General features: G+C 42.5%; 1 protein-coding gene across 2 annotated transcripts in view; it reads left to right on the top strand.

Annotated features, from left to right (window-relative positions):
- The window catches only part of MAD1L1 (mitotic arrest deficient 1 like 1), a 464,454-nt gene that overhangs the window by 310,851 nt on the left and 126,025 nt on the right, over positions 1-27,578 (top strand). For both annotated transcript variants that reach the window (XM_082199731.1, XM_082199732.1), the window contains exon 17: positions 21,482-21,672. In XM_082199731.1, the coding sequence (XP_082055857.1) occupies positions 21,482-21,672 (191 nt within the window). The remainder of the gene's footprint in view (positions 1-21,481; positions 21,673-27,578) is intronic.

Here is a 27,578-nt window from a genome sequence, read left to right as displayed (position 1 = left end):
CTGGCTACTTCAAAAATATATATATATAGTGGTTATGAAGGAGGATGTAGTCTAGCAACCAAGCCACAGATTCAGTGGTGGAAGATGCAAGGAAAACAGAATGTGGTGCTGACTGGCATTTGTGCAGGGAAAGCTGCAATGAATGAAATTTCCTACTTTGAAAGTCATTGGGCTCCATCTAAGAATGCTGATATCTTTAACAGTGTTTAAAAAAACCAGTGTTTTCGTTACTCTTTTTTATTTATTTGTTGAATGTCTAAATCTCCTTTCATTCAGACAAATCACAAGCCAGTTTAGAAAATAATGGGTAATATACAGCTAAAAATAGAAGTGATCAATAAAGCTACTTGAAACAATAAAACGTATTTCAAATGCAATGAAAATACAGCAATAGAAATGATGCTCTCCACTCTCGAAACGTTGGAGAGTCTAATCAAAAGCCTTGATGAACAGATTTATTTTCGTTTGCTGCCGAAAACTAAGCAAAGTAGAGGCTAACTATGCTACTAACAGTAGAGAATTCCAAAGCCAGAGTGTCACTACAGAGAAGGCTCTTTCTCACATCACCATACAACAAACCATCCCACTGATGGACAGGAAGTGCCTCTTCTGCTGATCTCGACGCCTGCACCATCTTGTAAAGTCAGAAGCACTAGAACATGTACTGGTGTACCCATCTCCTGTACTCTCTTGAATATTTTCAACATCCAGTGACCCGTGGCAATTTCCCAGCACATACCACTCTATTACCTCTCAGCTGAACTTTGCTGCTGCCTAAATGTTTGGACTGGTCATTACTTCATTCCTCGTACTGTTTTCCTTTAAGGCACTTCCAGGCATTTTCTTCCCCAGTGGTTGTAGCTGCAAAGCTGGAAGGCAAAAGTACCTCCTGGAAGAGAGACACATTATCACAGAAGTTTGGAGGAACTGATGTTCCTCTTCCTTAACCCCAGTTTAGTCCACTTCCCTTTGTGGTTTTCTGTCCAAAAAGAAACCAGTTCATCCTTGTGCTACAATGCTCCTATGTTCCAATACTGGTTCATTCTTGAGTTATCGTGGCCACACCACACATATATACACACACATAAAAACTAAATTAACGATATTTTTTAAAAAGTCATCCCAACCCCAGCCTGATGCCTTCCTGATGTTTTGGACTGCAATTCCCATAATCCTTGCTTTCTGGGGCTGATGGGAGTTGAGTCTGACAATATTTGAAGAGCAACAGATTGGGGAAGGGTGGCTAAAAGGAACAAACCTATAAAAATACCGTTAATCCTCTAATAATCTACATTCAGCAAAAAATCTGAACATTTCATGCCAAGAGAATTGCATAACAACTCTCACTTAGATTGAGAAATGCTTACCACCAAATGTAGACATAACACCCACTCTGTGGGCTCTGTGTGGAGAGGTATTCATGTGGAGCACCCTCCACTTAGCTCTTATTTATATTGCCATAAAATGGTGGACTTCCTCCATTGCCAATCACGCTACTTGGTCCTTCCATAGAATTGTAGAGTCTAACCCCCCTGCAATGCAGGAATCTCAGCTAAAGCATCCATGACAAATGGCCATCCAACCTCTGCTTAAAAATCTCCAAAGAAGGAGAGTCCAACACCTCTCTTGGGTGTCTAGTCCACTGCCAAACAGCTTTTACTGTTAGAAAGTTTTTCCAAACGTTTAGTCGGAATCTACATTCTGGTAACTTGAAGCCATTGGTTTGAGTCCTACCCTCCAGAGCAGGAGAAAACAAGCATGCTCCCTCTTCCACATGACAGCCCTTAACATATTTGAAGATGACTATCGTATCTCATCTCAGTCTCCTCTTTTCCAGGCTAAACATACCCATCTCCTTCAACTGTTCCTCATAAGGCTTGGTTTCCAGACCCTTGATCATCTTGGTTGCCCTTTTCTGCACACGTTCCAGCTTGTCAACATCCTTCTTAAATCCACCAAGACCCCTAGATACTTTTCACATGTACTGCTAGTAAGCCAGGTGTCCCACATCCTATATTTGTGCATCTGGTTCTTCCTGCCTAAGTGCAGAACTTACTCATTTTGTTAGCTTGTTCCCAGTTCTCCAATTTTTAAGGTCATTTTGAATTCTGATTCTGTCTTCTGAATTCTGATTCTGTCTTCTGCAGCATTAGCTACCCCTCCCAGTTTGGTGTCATCTGCAAATTTGATGAGCACCCCCTCAATTATTTCATCCAAGTCATTTGAACAACAGTGGACCCAGGACAGAACCCTGCGGCACCCCACTTGTCACTTTTTTCCAGGATGGTGAGGAACCATTAATGAGTACTCTTTGGGTTCAGTCAGTCAACCAGCTACAAATCCACCTAATAGTAACCTCATTCAATCAACATTTTACCAGCTTCCTTGCAAGAATATGATGGGAGACTTTGTCAAAAACCTTACTAAAATCAAAATACACTATGTCCTAAACATTTCCCTGATACACCAGGTTTGTAATTCCATAAAAAAAGAAAAAAAGAAACCAGATTGGTCTGGCAAGAGTCCTGAGAAACCCATGCTGGGTCTTAGTAATCACATCATCCTTTTCTAAATGCTCACAGGCCGACTGTTGAATTATCTGTTCTAGGACCTTCCCTGGTATGGATGTCAAGCTCACCAGTTGGTAGTCACCTGGGTCTTCCTCCCTCCCCCCTTTTTGAAAATGGGGACAACATGGTGATGTGTATCTACTAGTAGCGTATAAACATTGACTAATTAAGTGTATATAACATGCTCCCAAAGTATGTTAAATGAATACTGTAGTGGAATATCAAGTAGTAGATCATTGCTTGATCCATTGTAAATCCTGACTTGAATCACTAGTTATTCTCAGAAGAACGGCGCCTAACGATATGCATCAAGGGAGGAAGGTTACAGCAGCAGTTAGGTAAAACTCAAAGCACTAGAAATGGGGAGACAAGCTAGTCTGTGCCAACTTTGCCCTTTGGGTGTTTGGCTGCAAATGGGTAGGGGGAACCTTGCACTCATGTGCTTAGCTGCTGCTCCCTGATCTTATCTTTCCCTGCTAATAAGTTTAATCAACTCTGCATTTCCTTTTGGTATTTTCATTAAAATTGCAGGACCCGTGATTACACAGCTGCCTAATTTAAGTCAGTGGGGATTTTGAAACATGTTCAGATATTTTTAAATACTGCCTTAACTTCCTTGTTTACAGTGTTATGATTAAGTGGAATTCTCTGTAGTTGTTTTCAAGTACAAAATCCCTGCAGTTCCCCTTTAATACTCTTCCCCTCTCCGGAGTGAAACAGTTGCAAGCTGCTTTTGAAATGAGAACAGGAAGCGAATGTTTTAGGTGCATCCCATATGTGAGCAACTGGGCAAATGTGCATTGCCCCAAACCCGGAAGTGACCTGAAAATGACACAAAAAGGGGCGGAACGGAGCAGGGCGGGGGCAGAACAAAGTGTGTGCAGGCTTTTTCAGTGGTGTTTCAAATACATGTGATTTTACTTAGATGTGTGGTGCCTTGGAATGTAACCCCCGCGTAAATTGGGAGTTGCCTGTTTTGTGTTCACCACCAGTGACTCTCCACACCATATTGATATGGCAGGGCTTCAAACTCTGATGGGTGGCTAAAATCAGACAGGTAACTATGTAATACTTTTGTGATTCTTTCTACTATGACTGTATTTGGTGCTGCCTCTTCCCAGAGTCTAGCATTATTAAAAATGACTAATAAGATGTTATGCTGCTTTTGTACTCTTGGTAAATTCTTGATTGTATGATATCCAAGTCAGATCAGGTGAAGGCAGAAGTCAAAATGTTTTGCCCGAAGTCTTGAATATTTCTGTTACATTTGTCACTGTAGTGTAAGTGGTTTTTACTGATTAACTGCCTGCTTCCAGGATCCAGAGCAAACTTGTCTGAAGTGCTGTTTGATCCTTTAAAAATTATACGCGCAGATAGATAGATATATGGATAGGGAAAGAGATTGCAAATTGATTCATATGACTTGTCTCATTTGGCCTCAGGCAAGCCTGGATATTCTGTGCAACCGTATAGTAATGTGCTATGCTGTTTGGAGCTGGAATGTTCTTCTGGAGTGATAAGTGTTAATCTTCCACGTTCACCCTAACTCTCCACACACCCCTTTCTAGGACAGTTGCCTTTTTTAGGGGGAGGGGGGCTGGCTGTTTTCATCATCTCTTACCTCCTCCCCCTAATCTGTCACTATCTGAAGAATTCATTACATTTCAAATCAGAGGCCTTGCTGCATACATTAGCAGGTTTTAATAGACTTGCCACGATTCAAAAAGGAGGAAGAAAAGAGAGAAGATTTAAAACTCTTGTCTTGCCGAAAGCAGACAGATTGACTCTAAAATGACTCAGTCAATAAAAGATGAGTTTTGAAAAGACTTCCCTCTGCTCAAAGGAAACCCGTATTCCAGGGAATTAGGTTTTTCTAAGCCCACTGTCAGAAATTAATAATACATACAGCATGTAAAATGGATTTAGCCTTCTACAGCCTTATACAAACATATCTTTGACTTGCTAAATGTGACATGACTACCAGGATTTTCCTTTATCCCAGGAGCTTGTCATGTCTCCAGAATGCGGTAACCTCAGTAATATTTTTTAAAAATAAAATATTGAACACATCAAATAAACCTCTAGATAACATTTTCATTTGAACGTGTGTCACTGTTCAGTCCTGTCCACCTAGAAACATCTTATTTGGATCTAGTTTAACTCCCAGTGTGTACTCTCCCCTCGTTAGCTAATTGTGTACTTTAATGGTTTTACAACTAGCTAGGAGAAGATGTGCTCGTAACATTTGTGACTGTCTTCTGCCAGATGCCTGGTAGTCTTCATCATGATTGTTTGTTTGTTTTTGCAATTCTTTAAACAACTTGTCTGCTTCAGAGGGTTCTATAAATATGGCCTAAGTTTAACATCAGTGTCTGCATTGCCCAACCTCTTTGTCCACCCTTAACAGCTGCTTGAGAGAAGAATCATGAACTGTGATGGGTGGAGAAGCTCTACTGGAATCCATCCCCTTCACCACAACCATCACCACCTAAACTTACCCATATTGCTTCCTGAGCCTTTAACAGCTATGGGCTTTAGTTTACTTCCACAATCATGAGAACTTTCCTCAAGTCATCAGGACCTCCAAATTCTCTGTTGTATATCATTCCTTGATATGTAGCCTTAGACTAAGATATCTGAATAACAGTAAAGGAATTAACATGATCAGCTCTTGCTTTTTTGCCCTAAGAGCAAGGAAAGTGAGCCAACAACCGTGGACATCTTAGAAAAAGTATTCTGATGCTGAATTTTACTCTAAAATTGCATACGAAAAGGAATGTTGGAGTCGAAGCTTAGGATTCAATAGAATATATCTTCTAGCTGGTAGACAGCAACATTGGTTCAGCTCCAGCCAAAATCACTTCCACCAGCACAGTTTCCCTTGTAGGATTAGTTTCATGATCCTTTATTGCAATTATTCTAATAAGTAAAACAAAACAATGTTTTACTTTCAGAACATGGCACAATCCCTTTTCTGAGCACTGCCGCTTTTCTCCTACCCAGAAAGCTATACTGTTTTTCTGCATTCCTTGTTGGTGGTGGATTGTACTCCTGTGAAAATCATGTTCCTTAAGCAGCTTCCTTGAAATTGACTGGATTTCTGTTACCTGTAGAAAAGGGTTGCTTTTTAAATATATTTTTTAAAGCTCTTCCCATCATATGCTTTTGCTGTGAAACTGTACTGTAAATTTTGCTTCTTGCAGATTTCCAGAAACATTGGGCAAGGCCTTGTATGGCAGCCGGTTTCACTTACAGGAGTTAAAAAAGGAAACATCACTAAGGACTGGTGCTCAGCTCCTTCATTGTTGAGGTTAATCACCTTATAGCAGTCCAGATCAACAAAGAAAAGCACGCTCATGTTTAGTAACCCTTTAAAGGCTCAGTAACCCTCCATTGTTTTGTTTCCTCTTTGGATCTGTAAAACCTGTGTGCGTGTCAAATATCTGGTAGACAATAATACAGTGGTACCTTGGGTTAAAAACTTAATTCGTTCTTAACCTGAAGCTGTTCTTAACCTGAAGCACCACTTTAGCTAATGGGGCCTCCCGCTGCCACCGCGCCTCCGGAGCACAATTTCTGTTCTCATCCTGAAGCAAAGTTCTTAACCCGAGGTACTACTTCTGGGTTAGCGGAGTCTGTAACCTGAAGCATCTATAACCTGAAGCGTCTGTAACCCGAGGTACCACTGTATAGAAGTTGGGTTGCATACAGATTGATGGAGTACAGGTCTGTCTTTGCTTTTTTTGTAATTTGTAACCCACCCCTGAACATAAATATTACCAGGGTGACTTACTAAGTCAATAAATAATATCAAGTGATAATAAAATAAAGATAACAGCAACTTATTCCACGGTACCTTTCTGGACTGGCTATCGGAGTCGCTGTGCTGCAGAGGGTCCATTTGTACCTGTATGGTCAAGTCAGTAAGATGTTGCTGAGGGACTACTACTTTCTACAGGCCAGAATCTTGGTCAACGTTTACATGAAACCACTGGATGAAGTTGTCTGGGTGTGATGTCATCAATACCCTAATGGTTCAGGATCCAGGGCATCTTCTTATTTGATGCTTTTGGAACTCATTCCCCCCGGGAACCACGTGTGTGCTGCCTTGGGTTCCAAGATGGGAGAAATGACAGGTATTAATGTATCCAAATAAATCATAAATGCTCTTTTTATTATTTCCTGTTAAGGGATACATCAGAACGAAAATAGCCTTCAAAGCAATGGTGCTAAACAAGGGAGTTAACCAGTTTTTTTCTTGATTTATCTGTCAATTAAAAGCAACCAAAACTTGCAACCCCATTCTCCACATGGTAGCTAATAGGCAGTGCCCTTTGAAGTTGCCTGCTTGAAATGTAATTGTCTTCCCGTCTCCCAGCCTCCTTGCACAGATGATCAAGAAAGCTTGTTCAGTTTTCCTTTTTCTGTGGGTGTCTAGACTAGCTTTTGCTTGATGTTCCTTTTGACTTGGGGAGCTTCCCAGTGAATATTATGTCACTTCGCTACCAAACCACAACCCTAGGACGTAGCCAACCAGTAATCTCTTTGGGGGATAATTGCTGGTGTTTTTTCAGATAATTTTTATGAAAGGTGACAAACTGTTTGCTTTAGTGAGACGTTAATAATATGGATATGCCCCTTGTTTGAAAGCTGGCACAGAACTTATCTGAAACGGCTGTTGGAGAGCCAGCAGCGTCTTTGTAAGATGTGAAGAATGAGTCTGTTCATTTGCATATAATTTTAGGGCTTACATGACATCTTTTGTGTAAACCGTGCAATTTATGGCGCAATAGGGAAGGCACATTCATAACAGAGAGAGATATGGGAAAGTGGGCTCCCTCTCCTCATGGATCAGGGTTGAAACAAAGGCTTCTGTTCAAAAGCAAATGGAGGTAGAAGTTCTGTAGAAAGACATGGGAGATGCTTCCATGAATCCAGCTCAAATGTAGTGCATATGTGAAGCATCCCACATCTATATTCAACCACTGTTTTACAGGTGTTGTTTTTAATCTGTTTGGGAGAACCTGCGATTCTTCAATGAGATAGTTGTTAATTGCATACAAGGTTATTTGAAATACATCTTTTTCATCACTACTTGTCTTTCCCCGCATTGAATAGCACAGGAGTGTTAGGAATGTGTTTGAGTGTGCCTTCTCAGTTCATGCAGGGTACCAAATGCATTAGGTTTGGCCAGTGCCCCATGGGAACTGAGAATACACCATAGAATACCCCCCCTCCCAAAGTATCATTTATAACAGGAATTCTCTGGGGTTCCTCAGCAGACAAACTGATACTGAAAGCCACTGTGCATAGAGAATAGAGGAAAGCCACATGCCTTGTTATATATGAACATCCTGGCATTTGGTCTTATGCATCACAGTCTGCTAGCATTTATCTCAATGGGCCCAACACTCGTCGGCCTTTTGAATGAAGGTGTTGTTCCACATCTACTGTTTGCATCTTGTAAATGTCTCATAAGCATGCATCACACATAGTGCAGAGCTAATTTAAGATGAATTCTCACTGTGTATCACATGCTGACTCACTGCAGATAATCCAGATTTGCCATTTCCCCACAGAACTGCATTTCCTAATATGAGTAATGTGAGAAATACCATGAGAGGTTTTCAAGGTTTTGTTTTGTTAACATCTTTGGTATATCAGTGGGTAGCATCCTGAGAGTCTTGACAATTTGATGATTTTCTTGAGGAATAAGTTTCTGGTTCTCGCTGCTTGTGCTTGGCTTCAGTAATGAAGACTAAGAAACTTAGGGAGCTCTTGTTGAGCTTCTTGTAGCCTGGAGATCAAAAACCTACGTTCTAAACAGCTCCATAAAGGTAAAGGTAAAGGTACCCTGCCCGTACGGGCCAGTCGTGACCGACTCTGGGGTTGCGGGCTCATCTCGCTTAAGAGGCCGGGAGCCAGCGCTGTCCGAAGACACTTCCGGGTCATGTGGCCAGCGTGACATCGCTGCTCTGGCGAGCCAGAGCCGCACACAGAAACGCCGTTTACCTTCCCGCTAGTAAGCGGTCCCTATTTATCTACTTGCACCCGGGGGTGCTTTCGAACTGCTAGGTTGGCAGGCGCTGGGACCGAGCAACGGGAGCGCACTCCACCGCAGGGATTTGAACCGCTGACCTTCTGATCGGCCAGCCCTAGGCACTGAGGTTTTACCCACAGCGCCACCCGCGTCCCGACCAAACAGCTCCATACCAGCATCCTATATTTTGTGTTAGTCTTGTCTTTCACCTCACCTGTCTATAATTATGATACACAACTTACCTGTGAAGTCTCCACGCATTTTGGAACTGCAATAAAAAGGAGAAGCAAACTAAGTAAACTTAAAAACAATTTTACTTGATTCCCCCCTCCAAAAAAAACCCCCCATAGTGCCTGAGGCTTTAGTTAGAAAGAGGAGGGGAAATAAATGTTGTTCCCCCTGCCATCCAGTTTCTATTTGGGCTCATACTGTGCATGATACATTATCCACAGGAACCCTGAAGACACAGGTTCGCAGTTCAGTTGTGCTGCTGGACTCAGCCCTGAGCATGAATGCCCAGGTCTCTGTGGTGGTCAGGAGTGCATTTGCGCAGTTAAAACTAGCGCACCAGCTGTGCTCATTCCTTGAGATGTCTGATTTGATCACAGTGATACACACCTTAGTTATATCCTGCTTGGTTTACTCTACTGCACTTTATGTGAGACTGCCTTTGAAAAGTGCTCAGAAACCTCAACTGGCTTGAAGAACTGCAGCCACGTTGCTGACCATAGCTGGTTGTAGGGGCCATATGACTGCTTGCTACAGCAGCTCAACTGGCTACTGGTCTGTTTATAGTCAGAATTCAAGGGACTGGTTATGACCTATAAAGCTCTACATGGCCTAGGTCCAAGCCATCTGAAAGACCCTATTCCCTCCTACGAACCTGCCCAGGTTTTGAGATCTTCGCGGGGCTGCCCTTGAAGCTGTCCCAGAAACTCCAGCGGGTGCAGAATGCTGCAGCGAGGCTCCTCACGGGGTCTCTGCCATGGGAGCATATTCACCCAGTGCTTTTCCAGCTGCACTGGCTTCCGATGGAGTACAGGGTCAGATTTAAGGTGCTGATTTTTACCTTTAAAGCCCTTCACGGCCTAGGACCCTCGTACCTACGGGACCGCCTCTCCTGGTATGCCCCACGGAGGACCTTAAAGTCCATATATAGCAACACCCTAGAGGTCCCGGGCCCTAAGGAAGTTAGATTAGCCTCAACCAGAGCCAGGGCCTTCTCAACACTGGCTCCGGCCTGGTGGAACGCTCTGTCTTATGAGACCAGGGCCCTGCGGGATCTGATCTCTTTCCGCAGGGCCTGTAAGACAGAGTTGTTCCACCTGGCCTTTGGCTTAGAATCAGTTTGATTCCCTCCCCCTCTTTCTTTTTCCTTTCTCCTGTGAAGAGGCTGCATCCTAATGTTTTAATGTTGTATTTTAATCTTTTTAAATTGTATTTTAATCAACTTGTTTTTATTTCTGTTTGTTAGCCGCCCTGAGCCCGGTCTTGGCTGGGGAGAGCGGGGTATAAAAATCTATTATTATTATTATTATTATTATTATTATCATTATCATTATCATTATCATTATCTCAGTCCCACCACCTTCATTCCCGTCACCCTCATCAGTGGCAATGCCAGAGAGGGTTTTCTTGGTGGCTGCTCCAAGACATTGGAACTCCCTCCCTAGAGAAGCCAGACTAGCTCCCTCCTTGTTGTCCTTCTGCCAGTCGGTGAAGACTTTTTTGTTCCAATAGGCCTTTGAGAATTGTCTGCTTTTAATGAAAGGGCTAGTGCCATTGCTGTTTTAATTGTAATTATTTCAGGCAGGGTATAAATAAATATGTAATAATAATAATAATAATAATAATAATAATAATAATAATAATAATACACAATCAACTCTAAAATCCTCACTTTGATTCCATCTTTTCTCTGTTTCATGACTTAAAGCAACTCAGAGTTACATAAGACAGTGTGGCAAATTTGATTCAAAGCGTTTGTAATAAAGTTTGAGACTTTTCCCTTCATTTGCCTAATAGAACAAACTTTGAAGCCAGTAGCAGGACCTCAGACCCGGTGGGGGTGTGTGTCATATGTGGCTCCCCAGTCTCTATCTAGCCCCTCACCCCAGTTTTGCACTCCAATTATTATTATTTTTTGCCTTGTCAGTGTGTGTCCTTGTTAATACCTCTTGCTTGTTTGAATGGAAGATAGAGGTGTGTGTGTGTGTGTGTGTGTGTGTGTGTGTAAACTAGCTTACTGCACAAAGGTAGAATTTAATTTGTTGCTCTGCTCCCTTTTATCTGTGACCTCACCAACTACTGGCCTATGGATGGATGCCCAGAAGAAGATGCAGCTGTAAGGCTTTAAAAAAATCTCCATCTCTAGTCTAAGCAAGCCCTTCACTTCTTCCCAACATTCTACAGCTTAGGTTTAAGCCAGTAGCTAGATACATGAGAGAGTGGGCAGCAGAGCCAGGCCAAGGAAGGACATTCATTCATTCATTTCCTCAGAGCATACTCAGTCCCTCTTAGGGGACAGGACTTAGAACTGCTCTTATTCCCCACTCTTGGACCAAGGAGCCCCAGTTCTTCAGTGTGCTTGAGGGACCTTCTTAGCCCTGCTGCCCTTGGCCAACGCCCACCCTGTCTAACTAAACTAAACATTCCCTAGCCAGATGGATGGGCAAACTCTTCACTATTAGGAGGGCTGTCCCTTACTATATTCCGTCTATCTACAGAGAGATCGATAGGCACACAATCTCAGACAGTCCACTTAGCAGAGGTTGTTTGTGCACTGCAGCCTTCCTCCGTTCCCTGAGCATTTGGTAATTTACTTGCCTCTCTCCTTCCCTTAATAAACTCTGAGGCTTCTATGGGCACCCAATCAGTTCCCAATGATAAACTTAACAATTAGATCCTTGCTGCCAAACTTCCCCCAAATTTTCTAATAAAATCACATGAATATTTAATACACAATTATTAAATATTTAAAAATTTAAAACTGAAATAGTTTTTGAAGTGAGCATGTGATGAATAATGCATCGGCTGCAAATGAGTCTCAGCGTGGCATGGCACTGCGGATGCTACGTTCCCGATTTTCAGCCTACCAGTGGGGTTGGCCAAGTCCAAATGAGGCTGGTTTGGGGGTGGTTGCAGCGGAGTTGGTGGACTTTGCCGATCTTTGTGCATGTGTCTGAGAATAATCTCTCTCTTGCAGAGTAATGCTTGAGGGAACAGGTTACCTGCAGAGGTGCATGAGCTCCAAAGACACAGAGGCATGACTGAAAGCCTTCCAAGCATCTTGGAGTGGAAGATGTGATTGCTTTACCCTGTGTTCCTTTCCAGCACTTTTGTTCTTCGGCAGAACTCCCCCCCCCCCCGGCGTTGCTCTTTTCTTTCTGTTTCTCTCCTCTGTGAACCATCAGATTTGCTCTGCCTCAGCAGTATTGTCCTTAAATGATTGTTTTCATAAAGTGGACTCCAGGAAGCGAAGGAGAACATGACAAATATTCCAATAAACAGGGAGCAGAACCTCCTGATCTGGGCTTGAGCAAAGAGGTCAGGGGGCCGTCATCTAAAAGTGGGCCCAGAGGAGCTGTGTAGAAAGCAAGCCAGTTAGATGCAACAAAAGGAACAAAAGAGGGTTTGGGGCAAGCGTGAATGGTTGACAAGAGTCTTTGAGCTTTCTGAGCTGGAGACATGTTTCACTTCAACGTAATGGCAGGAATTTGGAGGAGTTGAATTAGGGCAAGAGAATTTCTGATGGGTTCCCAGAGGATTAGCCAAGAGAGCCTACCACAAAATTATAGAGTGATGCTTTTGCTGGAATGCGGTGCCCTTTGGTCCTGCTGACAGGGTAGAGCGGCCTTGATGCCTCAATGTTCGCAGTGGAAGCAATTCCATTAGTTTGAGCCATGCATGTGAATCTAAAATCCCAGTCTGACCTGTGAGTAAAGTTGACTTACATAGCTGATGGTGGGATCAGACCATTATGTCTGTGGCTAAGGATAGGAACTAGTCAGCTGACAAAGAGAAGGGCTTCTGGCTTGTTTGTAAACCATGTGGCTTGACTTCAAAGACATGCACACCTTAGTCTAGTGCCTGGTGCTTCCACTGAGACACAGCTAAGTTATCAGAGCTTGGTAATACCTCTGCTCAAGACTTGAGGGAGTGAATTACTGCTTTATCTATGTCCAATTTGATCTTTTGAGTTTTGGCTTGTGCCAGAGACATCTACCTGGCTGTTTGGGCCTCAGGTTATCTGACGGTGCCTACAGGTTGGACGAATAATGAAAATAACAAAGTAGAAACTAAACCACACCAAGAAGAAACATAGAGCAATATATTGAGAACTTTTTGTCAAAGACAGCAGAGGCCAAGACAGGTTAATTTGAAGCAGTTTTCTGTTAGTTTAGTAAAGAAACAAATCCACTGCTGAAATGCAAGACTTATTCAGGTTTGCTCAACCATGTAGGAACTATAGAAATGTGCCATGTATACTGTGTGACAGCATCCCCCCTCTTATTCCCCCAGTACTCCATCCTAGATCTAAAAGAGTCCCATAAAATGAACAAGTAAATTTTATCTCTTTTGAGATAAGATCGTCAATATGTGTAGATCAGAAGAGATTCTGCCTCCTCTCCTATTAGCTTTTGCTTAATATAATGCAGTTTGTTTTTATACAGTGTCCTTTGCACAGTATTGCAAAACTCTTTGTGTCATTAACTAAGCCTAGAGATAAGCTTTCAGCTCAAGTCTTAAGCAGGGGGAGTGACTCAGTAGCTCAAAGGGCAGCATAAGAAAATAATTCTAATTTCTGGAGTACTGGAATAAATAGAATAGGTGGGTGAGAGTTTATAGGTGCAGAGAACAATGGCTGTAAACAAGTCTGTGCAGAGATTTGTGGAGAAACGGGCAGAAGCCATGACATATGAAGTAGCAATAGTTATAATAGCTTTTTTAAAAAAATCTGTATGTAGAGACAGTATCATCATGCTGGTCTGCCTCCCAGCGTTTGCCCCGGTATGCAAAAATTCAGATGTATCTGAAGAAGTGTGCATGCACATGAAAGCTCATACCAAGAACTAACTTAGTTGGTCTTTAAGGTGCTACTGGAAGGATTTTTTTTTATTTTGACTATGGCAGACCAACACGGCTACCTATCTGCTATTGTTCAGTTAACCAAAATGGCACCATTCACACAAATGAGAGAGGTATCAGCAGACTGAAGGAGCACCGGGGTTTGCAAAGTGCAAAAAGTGTTTGAAAACGAAACCCCAAGTTGGCGGGGGGGACGACGACTCTACAACATTTTCAGTGGCCACAGAATGGTGACTGATGGCAGGACAGGGGCAGTGATGAAATGGAGCATTGCGGAGGAAGGTGTGGCTGGTTGATGGGAACAGTGAACAGGAGTACGGCTCACCACAACACTTGGTTTGATAAATATTTCCCAACAGCATCGTTTGGAGGGAATAAAGGCAGGTTCTCTAATAATGCATGATGCACTTTTTCTTTTTAGACAAGGCCATGGAGACAAACTCTCTTGGAACAATGCCTCATTTTAACTAGCATGTTAAACTATGGGTCATTTGCTTTTAAATAAGAAGGATCTCCCTTGAGCTAGATTTGCTATACATTTCCTAGGTTGCCTCTTTGCTCTTGAGGCACAAAACAACACAGCTAAGAAGTTGTGTTCAAATTAGAATTGCTGTGGAGAGGTTGGTCAATAGTTAGCTTATTGGGTCAAAGTCAGTGTTCCTTATGTTTTTCTAAAGGCCAGTAATATGCTTATTGACCAGACTCTAATTGGGTGAAGCATCGCTGAAAGGTTCCCCAGCTGAAGTTCTGTTCCAAAAGCAGTGACATTTTCATTAGAAGGTGGAAAAGACCCACCCCATACTTTATTCAAATTACAGTGAATTATTCATTAATGTTCATGTAAGTGTTGCATGAGTAGAGAGAGTGTTTGGATAGGAGAGAAACTAAAGTTGGAAGGGTAGTTATTATAAAAAGAAAGTTTATGGTTGAGAGATCTTGATTTCTCAATAAATCCATAAGGTTAACTTTATCAATGTCATCTTGTTCACCCACATCTCTCTGCCTCTCCCCTATCTCTCCTTGCCTCAGGCTCTTTTCAGTACAGGTTTGCTTACCTAAAGACATTGGCCAGAGTCCAAACATCTTGGAAACTAAGTCGGGGAGCCCAAAGCTGTATGACAAACCACTTTCGAAACAGAGCAAATTTTCAAAAGCAATTTGTGATCAATGGTATGTCAACTGTTCAACAGTGGAAAAGTCAAACAGCATCTTAAATCCTTAAATCTTAAATTCTACCCAGATGGTACATTTCTATGACAATCTCCTGCCCTCTAGCTCATGTCTTCTTCTAGAGGCATATGGAAAATGAGAAGCCCACTAAGCTTTTGGTGTTGTGAAAGATCCCATCTCGAGCTCTTAGCTCTCTCTGTCAAAAAAAAGGCAGTAGAGAGTTTATGCCAGGGAGTCTGTTCTCCTCTCCCTGACCCATAGAAATTGTTTTCTCCTCCTAAGGGCAAGGAGGATTGATTTACAAACTGGGGGTTTAAATTGCTGCAATTTGGGTGGACTGTGAGTTTTCCAGGCCACTACGTTCAGGAACAAGCTCATATTAATAAACATTGTGTATGACCTCTTGTTGCTGCATTTATAATGCTTCACCTCAAATGGTAGATATTGTCTCCCTGAATCCTGTCATAGAAAACCAGCCTTTTACAGAATGGATGAGGGTCTACTTAACCCTGTTACTCCCTACCATTTCTTCATTCAGAATCCTTCCTCCCAAGCTGTATTCCCACTTGTAGAAGTAAATATATTTCTCCTTTCCATTCTTCTGCTCAGACTAGCAGCCTTCTGGAGGATGTTCATCCATCTCAAGTATTTTGTTTCATTTGGGCCTGAAAGATGGCTGGTAAAATCAGTTTTAAGGTATTATCAATGCATAGATTTGGCTTTAATACTACATTCAGATTTCATTTGAAAGTGGACCATTTATTTATTTATTGCAAAAAGAAGACAAAGTATAATTGAAATGTAAAACAAAACAAAATCCAGTTTGAACCAGATAGTTTTGCCTTTTGGTTAATTGCTTTTTATTCACCCAGGTGAAGGCCTCATTGAAGTTCTGTTTACAGTGCATCCTGTGTATAGCAAACAGAATGCAAAGCCGCAACAGCTCCCATAACTGTACTCCAGTTTTCAAACAGTGCTTTTGAAAGCTTCAATTTAAAGGAAATTTCATGAAAATATTTGGAGTAAAAGCAACCAGGGTTCTTGGCTGTTGTGAGTGGGCAACGGCAGCTCTGTTGCCAACATCCCTTCATTTTTCAAATATACCTTGGTGCTGATGCAGACACACACACACACACACACACCCTGCAAAACATTGGCATGGCTGCCTTTGCTATTTCAGAAAGCAAGATGTAGGAGTCCTATGTATTGTGCAACCTGCCTGTTTGTTAAGTCTGGCACCAGAGGTCATTCTCTAAATATCCCTGCCACTGTGTAGGTTTTCTTAATAATAATTACTATTATTTATAAGCCGCCACCTGACTAGGTTGCCCAGAGAGCCACGTTTTAAGCATTTTAAATCAACAACAACAAAAAGATTATCCAGGATTTTAACTTAATTTATATCTACTGCTTTTTGTATTTTTACTGTTGCTACAATAACTGCTTTTGTTTCTGATTTTCCTTTACCTGTTTTATATTTGTTTTATGCTTCTATTTTGTAGGCTACCTTGGAAATCTAGATTAATAAAATTATGTTTAAATAATAATAAAATGATTAGATGTGGTGCCCTTGTTGTGTAAAATCCTATTATGCCACTGTTTGCTTAATTGCTAGATTTTTTTTATTTTGCCCAACTTTCATTTTCAAACTAGTTTTCAACATCAAGTTGCTAATATAATAAAATGATTACCAGAACAGACCAAGCAGTAATAGGATAAAACTTGCAGCCCCAAACTCAATAAAAAAAGTCACGCCATGACAACAATAATGTTTTTAATTGTCTCCAGATGGAGATGGATGGTTAGGACTACATGAGCCTTCTGGAAGAAGATAATAATCTATAACATTGGCACAATTCCCAGGAAAGCCCTCCTCCTGGTAGACACTCACCTTGCATCCAACAAGTTGATGACTCCTTGAGCAGGCCCTTGTGGACAGATCTTAAAGCACTGGGAGGAGCATGTTCATAGAATCATAGAATTGCAGAATTGGAAGGTCCTCTGAGGGTCATCTAGTCCAACTGGCTACAATGCAGGAATCTCAGCTAAAGCATCCGTGACAGATGGCCATCCAACCTCTGCTTAAAAACCTTCACGGGGAGAGAGTCCATAGCCTCCCGAGGGAGCTTGTTCCACTGTTGAGCAGTTCTTACTGTCAGAAAGTTCTTTCTTTGTTTTCTGTCAGAATCTTGTGACTTGAATCCATTGGTGCAGGTCCTACCCTTCAGAGCAGGAGAAAAGGAGCATTCCCAGCCTTCCATGTGACACCCCTTTAGATATAATATATAACCCGTGTTATATATTAAACCATAATCCAAGATACTCCAAAGCCTCTTTGATCTCCTTGGAGGAAAGAAGAGGTATATATGTAATAAATTGTTAAGTGTAGTAGTCACCTTTTTCCTCTGAATGTTGTTTTCATTGTTGTTTTTAAAGTTTGATTGTGTTTATCTTAGACATTGTGTTATACTGTTTTATTTATGCCTGTACCCATCCCTGGGTCCACTTGGTGAAGGGCAGGTTATAAATATTATAAATAAATAAAATTAAATAAAGTGCATCATGCTCCCTTTTGGCCCATATTTGTCAAAAGCCGATTGGCAGTCTTTTGAAGTCCAGAGTAAAAAAGCACCCCATTTGTAAGATTCAGTTCATTTTCTTGTGCTATTATTTTTGTCCTGGGTGTTTTCCATTTTGCCAAACTAAAATAGTAAATTGTAAGTGGTTTAAATTCACTGAGATTGTTGCATACAGGTGGCAACAAATGGAGAGAACTATCTTGTAAGTGGACTTCTGTGTATTGTCTGCAATGAACAGTGACTCCGGGGTGAAATCTAACTGTTTCCTTGGAAGGAGGTTCCATTTCTGGAGCCTTTTCAAGTGCAGTTCTGCAAAAAGTGGCTTTAAATAGTTTTGCTGTGTGCTGCCTATCATGGACAAGGAAGCAAGAACATGCTACTTATTTGTTCCCCCTTGAGTAGACAGAATCTAACATGAATGCTGGAGATTGTGATCCTCCTATTTAGGAAGTAGCACTTAACCTCTTCTTCAGCTTTTCTCCGAGTTGTTAGGTCTCCTCTTGAATAAGGGCAATGCTCAGTACTTGATCTTACAAAATTTGGGCAAGGCAACTTCTGCAGTCAGCTGGAAAGGAGGAGATTTGCTCCTCTAAGACTGGATTGTGTTTATTCCAAACATTTTTAAAATTTATTTTTTTAAATCCCATTTGGACGTCTGAGATATATTAAAGCCCACACAGTCTCTGACAGTGGTGAAATATTGCTTGCTACTGAAACATGGACAACAGATTTGGGTTTGTTTTTTCTTTCTCATGTGAGAATTTTATTCTCAATTGTTCTGGTTTAGGGATGGCAGATGAATGCAGAATTGGGAGAATATTGAGGTCAGAGCTGCCAATTAACCTCTTGATTTCAGTTGCTGATTACTCAATTAATCAAGGGGCTAGAGTCAGCCAGGAAAAGGCATCAGATGCACAGATGCAATCCCAGGAAGCGACTGGCTTGTTGTGTTTGGCTGAGATGTGTGTGAATTTACACTGGTCTGCAAGTGGGAGAAATGCATAAAGCACGATGTTCACTCCCAGGGGACATCCATAAAACATTTCCCAAAGGAACACAAGATGAAGAAGAGAAGAAAGTTTTGACAATTTACGGCAAAGGATGGGTGAGGCAATTAGTCAGCCAGTGACTTCCTCTCCCTATATGAACCGACCCATACGCAGTGAGCATCATCCGAGGCCCTTCTTCATGTGTCTCCTCCCTGAGAGGTCCCTCTTGTGCAATGCTCTCCCCAGGAGCATTTCTTACATATCTTTAGACACCAGGCAAAACCATTCCTCTTCTCTCAGGCCTTCAGCTAATTAAACAATTTATTGTCTTTTAAGCTTGGGGGGGATTGTTTTTGTTCGTCACTATGTTATGTATTTTTGTTTTTATATTGTAAACCACCCTGTGACCCTCGGCAGCGTAGAGATGATGATGATGATGATGCTTCTATGAATAAATAAATGTTTAGCTTGCTTCTGCAGCACAGTTGGGTTTAATGTGTGTTTACTAGGTGACCATAAGACTGCCCTTCTCAAACTTTTTGAACTTGCCACACCTGTGATACCATCTCTTTTATATCCTGCAAGCCCTTCCTCAGAAACTCTTCTTTTGTGGAGACTTACTGTAACTAGACCCAAATATACCGTATTTTTTGCACCATAACACTCACTTTTTTCCTCCTAGAAAGTAAGGGGAAATGTCTGTGCATGTTATGGAGGGAATGTCTACGGATGGCATGCCTAACGGATTTTCCTCCTCTAAAAACTATGTGCGTGTTATGGTCGGGTGCGTGTTATAGAGCGAAAACTACGGTACATAACTGAAACATTATATATATATATTTCTTCCCTTGCTTGTTTCCCCTGATTACTCTGCTCTCCAATCAGATTTTAAATGGGAAGCTCCTTGGGACAGGGTCCTGTCCTCTTGAATACTTAAAAGTGCCATGCTTATTGGTGCTGCTGTATAATTAATGATAAAGAGCAGTCCTAGTAGTGATACAATAGTGAAACAGAATTTGGAAGCCCAAATCACCCCTTGGATGCCTACAGATGTTCAGGTTTAACTTGAGTGGCCTTTGCATACATCAATCTGGCTGAAATCACCATGTGGCCAAAGAGAGAAAGCAGGAGGAGAGGCGGGAGCTTTCAAAGAATAAGTGTCTCTGTTTGTTTTCTCTGGAAATGTGTATCTCTTTGCTCACCCTGGACTGTTCTGTTGATAAAACAAGCTGACGTAGGCGGCATCTCTGACATGTATTTAACTAAGACCGTCTCTGTAATTAATGGGGGGATAAATTGTGGTTTAATTACTCAGAAAGCACCTTGGGTGAAAGATTCATGGTAATTGTTGTGTATCCTCTTGAAGGATTCACAACACGGGCAGCAAACATGGTAGCAATAAAATACTGGTTGAGTGGCAGCCAGTTCTGTGGAGTTTTTCTTACCAGGATTCTGCCACTGGAGAGGGAACGTGAGCTGCTGTCCTCTAGGGCTGGATTTCATTTGTCTTTGGAACGCACACAAATTCCCTCTCCCCCATCTCCTCCACTACTTCCACATCTTGCAGCACTCGCTAACTTTGTGATTTCCCAGGCTAATAAAACAATGCAGATCAATACACACTGGATTAAGGTGGCAGCAAGTTGTTAAATCCATGCTGGAAAATATCAGATGGAAGTCATTACCACTTGCCTCCCAATTAACATTTGGACCCATATTGGCTTGCTCTGCATGATACGTTGCCAACCCTGAAATCCTCACTCTGGTTTTATCCGTGGCCAGTTTCATGAGCAACTTAAAGAAACATGAGATAGCATGACCATTCAGGTTCATAGCATTTATAACCAGGCTTGAGGCTGCCAATTACCGGTAGTTTCTGGTTTTAACTTACAAAGACCTAAATGGCTCAGGACCACAGTATCTCAGTGACTTCCTCTCCCTATTTGAACCTACCCATACGCAGTGAGCATCATCCGAGGCCCTTCTTCATGTGTCTCCTCCCTGAGAGGTCCCTCTTGTGCAATGCTCTCCCCAGGAGCATTTCTTACATATCTTTAGACACCAGGCAAAACATTCCTCTTCTCTCAGGCCTTCAGCTAATTAAACAATTTATTGTCTTTTAAGCTTGGGGGGGGTTGTTTTTGTTCGTCACTATGTTATGTATTTTTGTTTTTATATTGTAAACCACCCTGTGACCCTCGGCAGCGTAGAGATGATGATGATGATGATTATGCTTCTATGAATAAATGAATGTTTAGCTTGCATGGCTTTCCATGCCAGTGAGGGCAGAGGGTTTGGTTTCCCCTTCTTCTCTACTGGATTTCCCTGCCAGCTACATTTCAGCATATGCATCTGTTTTTATCTGCCAGACCTAGACTGAGAACTGTCATGCAGCAGCTGAGGTCTTGTTCTGGAAAAACAGACGGAGGGTCACATGGGCTAAAAGCAGAAGGCATGATCCCCGGTGGCCTGGCGTTGTATTAGGAAAATGAGAACTAAGGACCCCAGATCAGAGGCGCAGCCTGAAGACAGGTTGAGTGTTGGCCACTGGCTTTGGCTGATGAGAACCAAAGGGACAGAGGCAGGGACGGAGGTCAGATACCAGATACGGGTGAAATCATCTGTGCTTTTGTTCCATTAAACGGGTTGCTGAGGCTGAAAAACATAGCTTGGAGCTGGAGTTTTCTACAGTTTGCCAGGCCCCTGTTGCTCCCAAATCACATGGGTCTGGCTGGACAAACTGCTTCAGGGTCAGTTCTGGCCGCATGTGGGGGGCAAAGCAGCATAGCACAGATCAGGCCAGTAGTGCCCTCCAACTGAGAGCTGTCCTAGTGGTGTAAGGATAGAAAGCAGCTGGGATTTGCTGCCTAAGACTCTGGTGTCTTCAGAAACTCTGCATGGAAGCTAGCTCTCTTTTCAGGTTGGGCTTTCTGTTCCTTTACTGCTTTGGTTACCCCTCTTCTACCTTGTCTTTCTTTAAACCTACCCCCTCCCCATGGAAGAAAGATACAGAACTTACAAGCATAACTGTCTCCTCTTTTCCAGATCTAAAGAAACAAATGGAGAGTGCTGAACTGAAAAACCAGCGCTTAAAAGAAGTTTTCCGGGCAAAGATCCAGGAGTTCCGCAAAGTGTGCTACAAGCTGACCGGCTACCAGATTGACATGACTACAGAGAACCAGTACCGGCTCACCTCGGTTTATGCTGAGCGCGGTGAAGACTGCTTGATCTTTAAGGCAAGTTTAATTTATACCCCAATGCTTGTGAGGATGCTGTGTGCAAACATAAGCATTATACGACCCTCTTACTCCATTTGGTAATTTACACTGTTTGCTGAGATGGTAGTAGCAAAGACAACTTTCTTGGTGAATTTCACAGATGTGTGTCAATGCAGAATGTGAGAGGATTTGCAGGCAAGAGATCTTTTGTTTTATAGGGTGCTCAGTTGAAGGCTTGGGCTTGCCTTTTCCCGCTTTTTCTTTTGCTTTAGTGATTTACCAAAGCTGATGGCTGGTGCTAACTCTGAGAAAGTGAGGGGACAATAAAAGCTATTCTTTGGCAGTTCCACTCTGTTGTCAGGAAGTGGGTGCTGGAGCAAGGTGACCATGCACTTCCGTGTCCACAGGGGAATGCTTGCAACTGACTACAGCAAACTGATATTGCTGTAGACCTGGTAGGCTGCTCAGAAGGGTCTCTCTCAGGCATAGGAAGCTGCCTTTTACGGAGTCAGACCGTAGGTCTATCTAGCCATACTGGCTGGAGCCATCATGTTGGGGGCGGGGAGGCTTCTCCCGTAAATTACAAATCTTATATCTGTGCATCTTTTTTATTGCGTCTTGGAAAAGGTCAGGATCTGAATGAGTTAAGCGTCTGCCAGCAATCCCAGGGGACCTGGTGCTGTGAGGTGGTGTGCCCTGATCCATGTGCGGGGGTGAGGATGTTTTTGGTGGAATCCCCATGGCAACTGTAACTTGTGCTTCAGTTGTTAAGGTTGTGTTGGGGGGTGTTTCGTGCTGCCTTTTGCTCCTCCCCAGATGCTGGGAGCATTTTGCTATTGAAGACTGAGAACAGCTGCCAGTCAGGATGGAGAAACTGAGTTTTGCATAATGTCAACTTATTCCTGTTGTTGTTGATGTTGTTGTTGTTGTTGTTGTTGTTGTTGTTCTTCTTCTTCTTCTTCTTCTTCTTCTTCTTCTTCTTCTTCTTCTTCTTCTTCTTGCTGCTGCTGCTGCTGCTGCTGCTGCTGCTGCTGCTGCAAAATTCAAACAAATTGCTAGTGTTAGTAAGGGGATCATTTCTGACCATTTCCTTTTAGCAAACAGCGCCGTAATTCTAATGCTTTGGGGTGTCACTTCTGTTATTTACTGAGCTAGCTGGCTGGGAGGAGTTTTTGGCCAAGCTGGAAATCAGAATATACCGTATTTCTTGCACCATAACACTCACTTTTTTCCTCCTAAAAAGTAAGGGGAAATGTCTGTGCGTGTTATGGAGGGAATGCCTATGGGGTGTATGCCTACGGACTTTCCTCCTCTAAAAACTACGTGCGTGTTATGGTCAGGTGCGTGTTATAGAGCGAAAAATACGGTACATATAGGCAAAGTCTTGTTGAGGCATTTGTTATTGTCAGGGAATAGGCTGCTCTCAAATCTTTCTCTTCACTTCCCCCTGAGATTATTTGTTATGGCATTACAGTGTTGATTCACAGCCTCTTCTTCTTAAAGTCTCATTTTATGGCTCCTTTACTTTACAAATTTATAAATATTTCTGCAGACTTGGGTGTTGGTTTCCTGAGTAACTGTTATTGTCTTCCAGAAAACCTCCTTTGTGTGTTCATTTGTTCTCTCGCTTTCTGAAAGCAATAAGTAAGAGAACAATGGTGTTTTGTGGACATCGCTGTTGCGGATAATAAGCAATAGTAATACTCGCATTCTTTGCGAAGGGGAAAATGAGTTGCCGGTTTGGTTATATGGTTTCATCTTGGGAAACTGATATTAAAGGCATCATTTTGCTCCAGTAGCTTGTTTTCTTGCCTGCAGTACAGCTGCTTTGCCACAGCAGATATCTAAGCCAGAACATTAGTGGCATCAGTTTTCTTAGCCATATCTGCACCCTGGGTTGATGCCACTTTTTGTAATGTTTCCTATACTGTTAAAGGGATTTTGGAGCCTTTGTGTTCTTCTTATCATGGTGCTGAGGGCTTGTGGGCTTCTTCATTGTTAGCCTTCTGGTCTAAAGCCATGGAGCAATTATGTTAAAAATGAATTGCAAAATGCACCAAGCCATCTTGGTGTTGTCTGGTGTGACTAAGCTATTTGATGCCAAGTTGAAACAGAACAGCAGGGGTGGGCACATCCTAGGCCAGGCCTCCAATTACCCCAATGCATCAGCTCTCTGCACTGCAACATTTGCTCCCTGCCCTGAAGTTCAAGAAGCAACATTCATGCAAGAGAGGTATAGAAAATGTGGTGTGTGGATTTTTGCAGAATGATGATTTGGGAATCCTTGATTTGAAGTGTACCTCACCCCCAAATCCCCCCCCTGGTTACCCATTCAGAATGCAGAGGGGCTTTAAGAAGAAGAAGAAGAAGAAGAAGAAGAAGAAGAAGAAGATTAGATTTATACACCACTCTTCATTAAAAAGATATCAGGGTGGTTCACAAGATAAAAACACGAGATAAAAGCACAAATAGTAAAAACAGAAGCAACAAAACAATAACACCCCCCCTCCAAAAAGATATTTAAAAGGCTGTGCAGCATTATTATCCCAGCTACAAGTTCTATTCATTCATTCATTCATTCATTCATTCATTCATTCAAACATGCAGGTATTTTATTTATCTTATTTATTTATTTATTTATTTATTAAATTTCTATACTGCCTGTCATCCAAGAATCACAGGGCTGTTTACAATATAAATACAGAACACCGAAACAGACAAAATTACTAGTTTCCAAAATACTGTATATCGTGTTTTTAGTTTGCAGTTCCCAAGGGAGTTCTGTGTGGTCACGTTCTGACCACATTTTGCTTTACAAGGTTTGAGGCAGATCATTCCTAGAACCATTAACATGCTGCTGAGGGGGAAGCTGCAGTGGGGAGAGAGAGAAAGTGCAGCCTGTCCAAAGGCAGCCAATGCAATTTGTGACTGAGCAGGGATTTGAATGTTTGCTCCTTCTTCTGACGCCCAGCACTGCTGGCATCTGTGCTCCACTGGGCTGTGACAGGCGGTGGGTGTTTCTGTGCATGTCATTAACTGGAAGAGTCTGAAAAGCAAGAAACGTTTGTGCTTATCTCAGTTGTGTAATTTATGGAGCAGGTTCAGTGCAATTAGAACAAACAAGTCCTTTGGCACCTTGCAAATTTCCATGGCTCACCCATAAACTTTAGGGCGAGTTTCAGTTTATGCTGCTGCTGCTGGCATTTAATTTTCATGGCTTTTCTGATGGACAGACGCTCAAGAGGAGAAGCTCAATTTATGCCAGGTCTGTTCCTCTTAAACAGAATGAGTGCTGCCTCTTTCCACAGTGTGTCTGCAGCCTTGCAGCCACATCTCGTTCACCTTTATTTTCAAGTGTGTGGGTTCTCAGGCACGCTTGGTACCACTTTTGATTTGAGCAGTGTTATTTCAGTCATGGATTGTATTACAGGTAGACTAAACCCTTAGCCTTGGAGTAAATGAAGCTGAGAGAGTGAGGGCTGTTTTTGTTTTGAGATGACACTGGAATACTGAAGATCCTTTTCTGTACATCTGCTGTTGCTGGAAACTTGTTTTGTTTTCTCCACTCAATAAAGAAGTTAGGCTACATGTCACCCAAACACTGCTGGTGTAGTACATCCAGTCTCCTCTCTCTCACACACTCACACATGCCCTTAGACTTGCTCACACACACAGGCTCCGGTTTTGAGATGCTGCCCAGGATTTGGAATAAAATACCTCCTCCCTCATATTTCCCCACTTCAAAAGATTGCCTTTTCTAGTGCCACTGATCATAGCTGTCAACTTACAGATTTGAAAATAAGGGACCAGCAGCCTTAAAAATAAGGGACCAGCAGCCAAAATAAGGGACCTGCAGCCTCACCTGTTCCAGGCACTCCAGTCTTCCTGTCCTCCTGCAGTCTGGTCAAACTCATGCTGGGTAGCTTCGAGAACACTGTCCAACCAACTTTGTAACCAGAGGTTCAACTGAATAGAATCTGAAGGCCTATGCAGCCTCAACTTAAGATGGCTCCCCGGTCTGGCTTTGCACTGCAAAGTTTGCAGCAGCACGTGCAACAAAATGGCGTCCAGCATTCAAAAAACCCCTCAGCTTGCATTAACTAGCCACACACAGGGCATCCAAGCTCCACCCCCCAGTCGTTCTTAGACTTCTTACTGGGTGAGCAACACAGCCAAGCAAGACAGTTGGAGCCTTCTTCCTCCCTGGCCGGCAGGGAGGGAGGGAGAGGAGCTGCTTCCTTTGAAATTTAAGGGACATCATTTAAGGGACATTTAAGGGACATCCATCAATAAGGGACAGCAGCGGGACATGGCGCTGGAATAAGGGACTGTCCCTTCAAATAAGGGACACTTGACAGCTGTGGCCACTGATTTTTTAGCTTGTTCTGGACTCGGAGCATGATTTCCTGCTTCTCTTCTTATCCAGAAGTAACAGATTCCAGCCTTGCTGGATTTTTGAACCAGAAGGAAATGCAGAGAGCCCATTCCACAGAGTCCCATTCCACAGAGCTGACTTGGAAGGGTGCCATTGCCAACGAGAGCAAAAGGCGCAGAGAGAGCAAGAAGCAGGAACAAGGTTGCACTCCCCCTTTTCTGCTGTCTGTACAAGTCACCCATCAGGGTGACCAAGGCCAACGCAGTCCCATGGCCAGGCCTGAATCCAGATTGGAATGGGTCCAAATAACTCCCAACCCACTCTTTAGCAGGCTTCTCTTCCTTTGTCTGGTACTTTACAGGGCTGGTTCTGCTTTACTGCGCCCTGCAGTCAAGGGCAGATATGGTTCTTATACCTTCTTATACAGACAGCTTTCCAGGTCATGTGGCCAGCAGGACTAAACCGCTACTGGTGTAACGGAACACCGTGACGGAAACCAGAGCGCACGGAAACGCCGTTTACCTTCCCACCGGAGCGATACCTATTTATCTACTTGCACTGGTGTGCTTTTGAACAGATGTGCTCTACATACTGAAAGGTTCAGATGGCTTTTTAGAACCCCTGCTGGTGCACATACAGGGTAGGAATGTCTCTTGTTTTATGGCTCTCTGTCTTCTTTTTTAAAAAATTAAATGCAGTGGAAGTTCTCATCTAAACACTCCACCAGGATTTTAGATGCAGATGATTTTGTGGAAAGCAATATATTACAATTATCGGTCTTTTGGCAGCTATAGTCTATTACCGTTGCTGCTTCATTAAAGGTCTTAGTTGGTTGTACATATTCTTGCATTTATGTAACTGACTGTAATGTGCAAGCAGCTCAATGATGTATACAGAGACTGTGCTTATTTAGTTTTCCTTTCTCCCTCTGCCCCCAGTAGCTGAAGCTGTTCATTTCCTTATAATTCGACTGAGGAGTTTCCAGTTCTTAGAACCACTTGCAAAATAAGAGGAGGGCTCTTAAGAATTTTACTGCCCCCAATGCCCCTCAACTCTACAGCCTAGTTGAAGCAATCAGTAGGATGAAGTGACAGAATAAGAAGCCGATATCAAGCTCCCGCATCCCCTCACTGCTCCCTTTGCCCATCCCGATGGGTTTTGCAGGAAGAGTTTACAGCTCCCAATCTTGCTACTAGATGTAGCCTTCAGTTAGGGAATCAGATTAATCAGTTAAAATTCATTTTTAATTTATCTCTGGTTAATTGTGCAACACATTTTTAAATTGCAACTGCATATGTAAACTACAGGTGGCAGTTTATTATTATGCCAGTCTATAAGAGACATTCACACACCAGGCATGTCTCTCTTTTTTCTGAGATGGCAGCTGCCATAACATAGTCATGCACCATCTAAAACAGAAAGAGCATGCTTTTTGACAAAGGGAAATATATGCATTTTATAAATAAATAAAAGGAAGAGGACCCAAAATGCCTATAGGTTTTGCTGGATATTGGGTCCATGAGAAAGACTCCCAGAGTCACCGTCATCA

This window comes from Podarcis vaucheri, assembly GCF_965113315.1.
Source record: "Podarcis vaucheri genome assembly, chromosome: 14".
Taxonomy (NCBI): domain Eukaryota; kingdom Metazoa; phylum Chordata; class Lepidosauria; order Squamata; family Lacertidae; genus Podarcis; species Podarcis vaucheri.
This window is presented reverse-complemented; position numbering and strand designations above follow the sequence as displayed.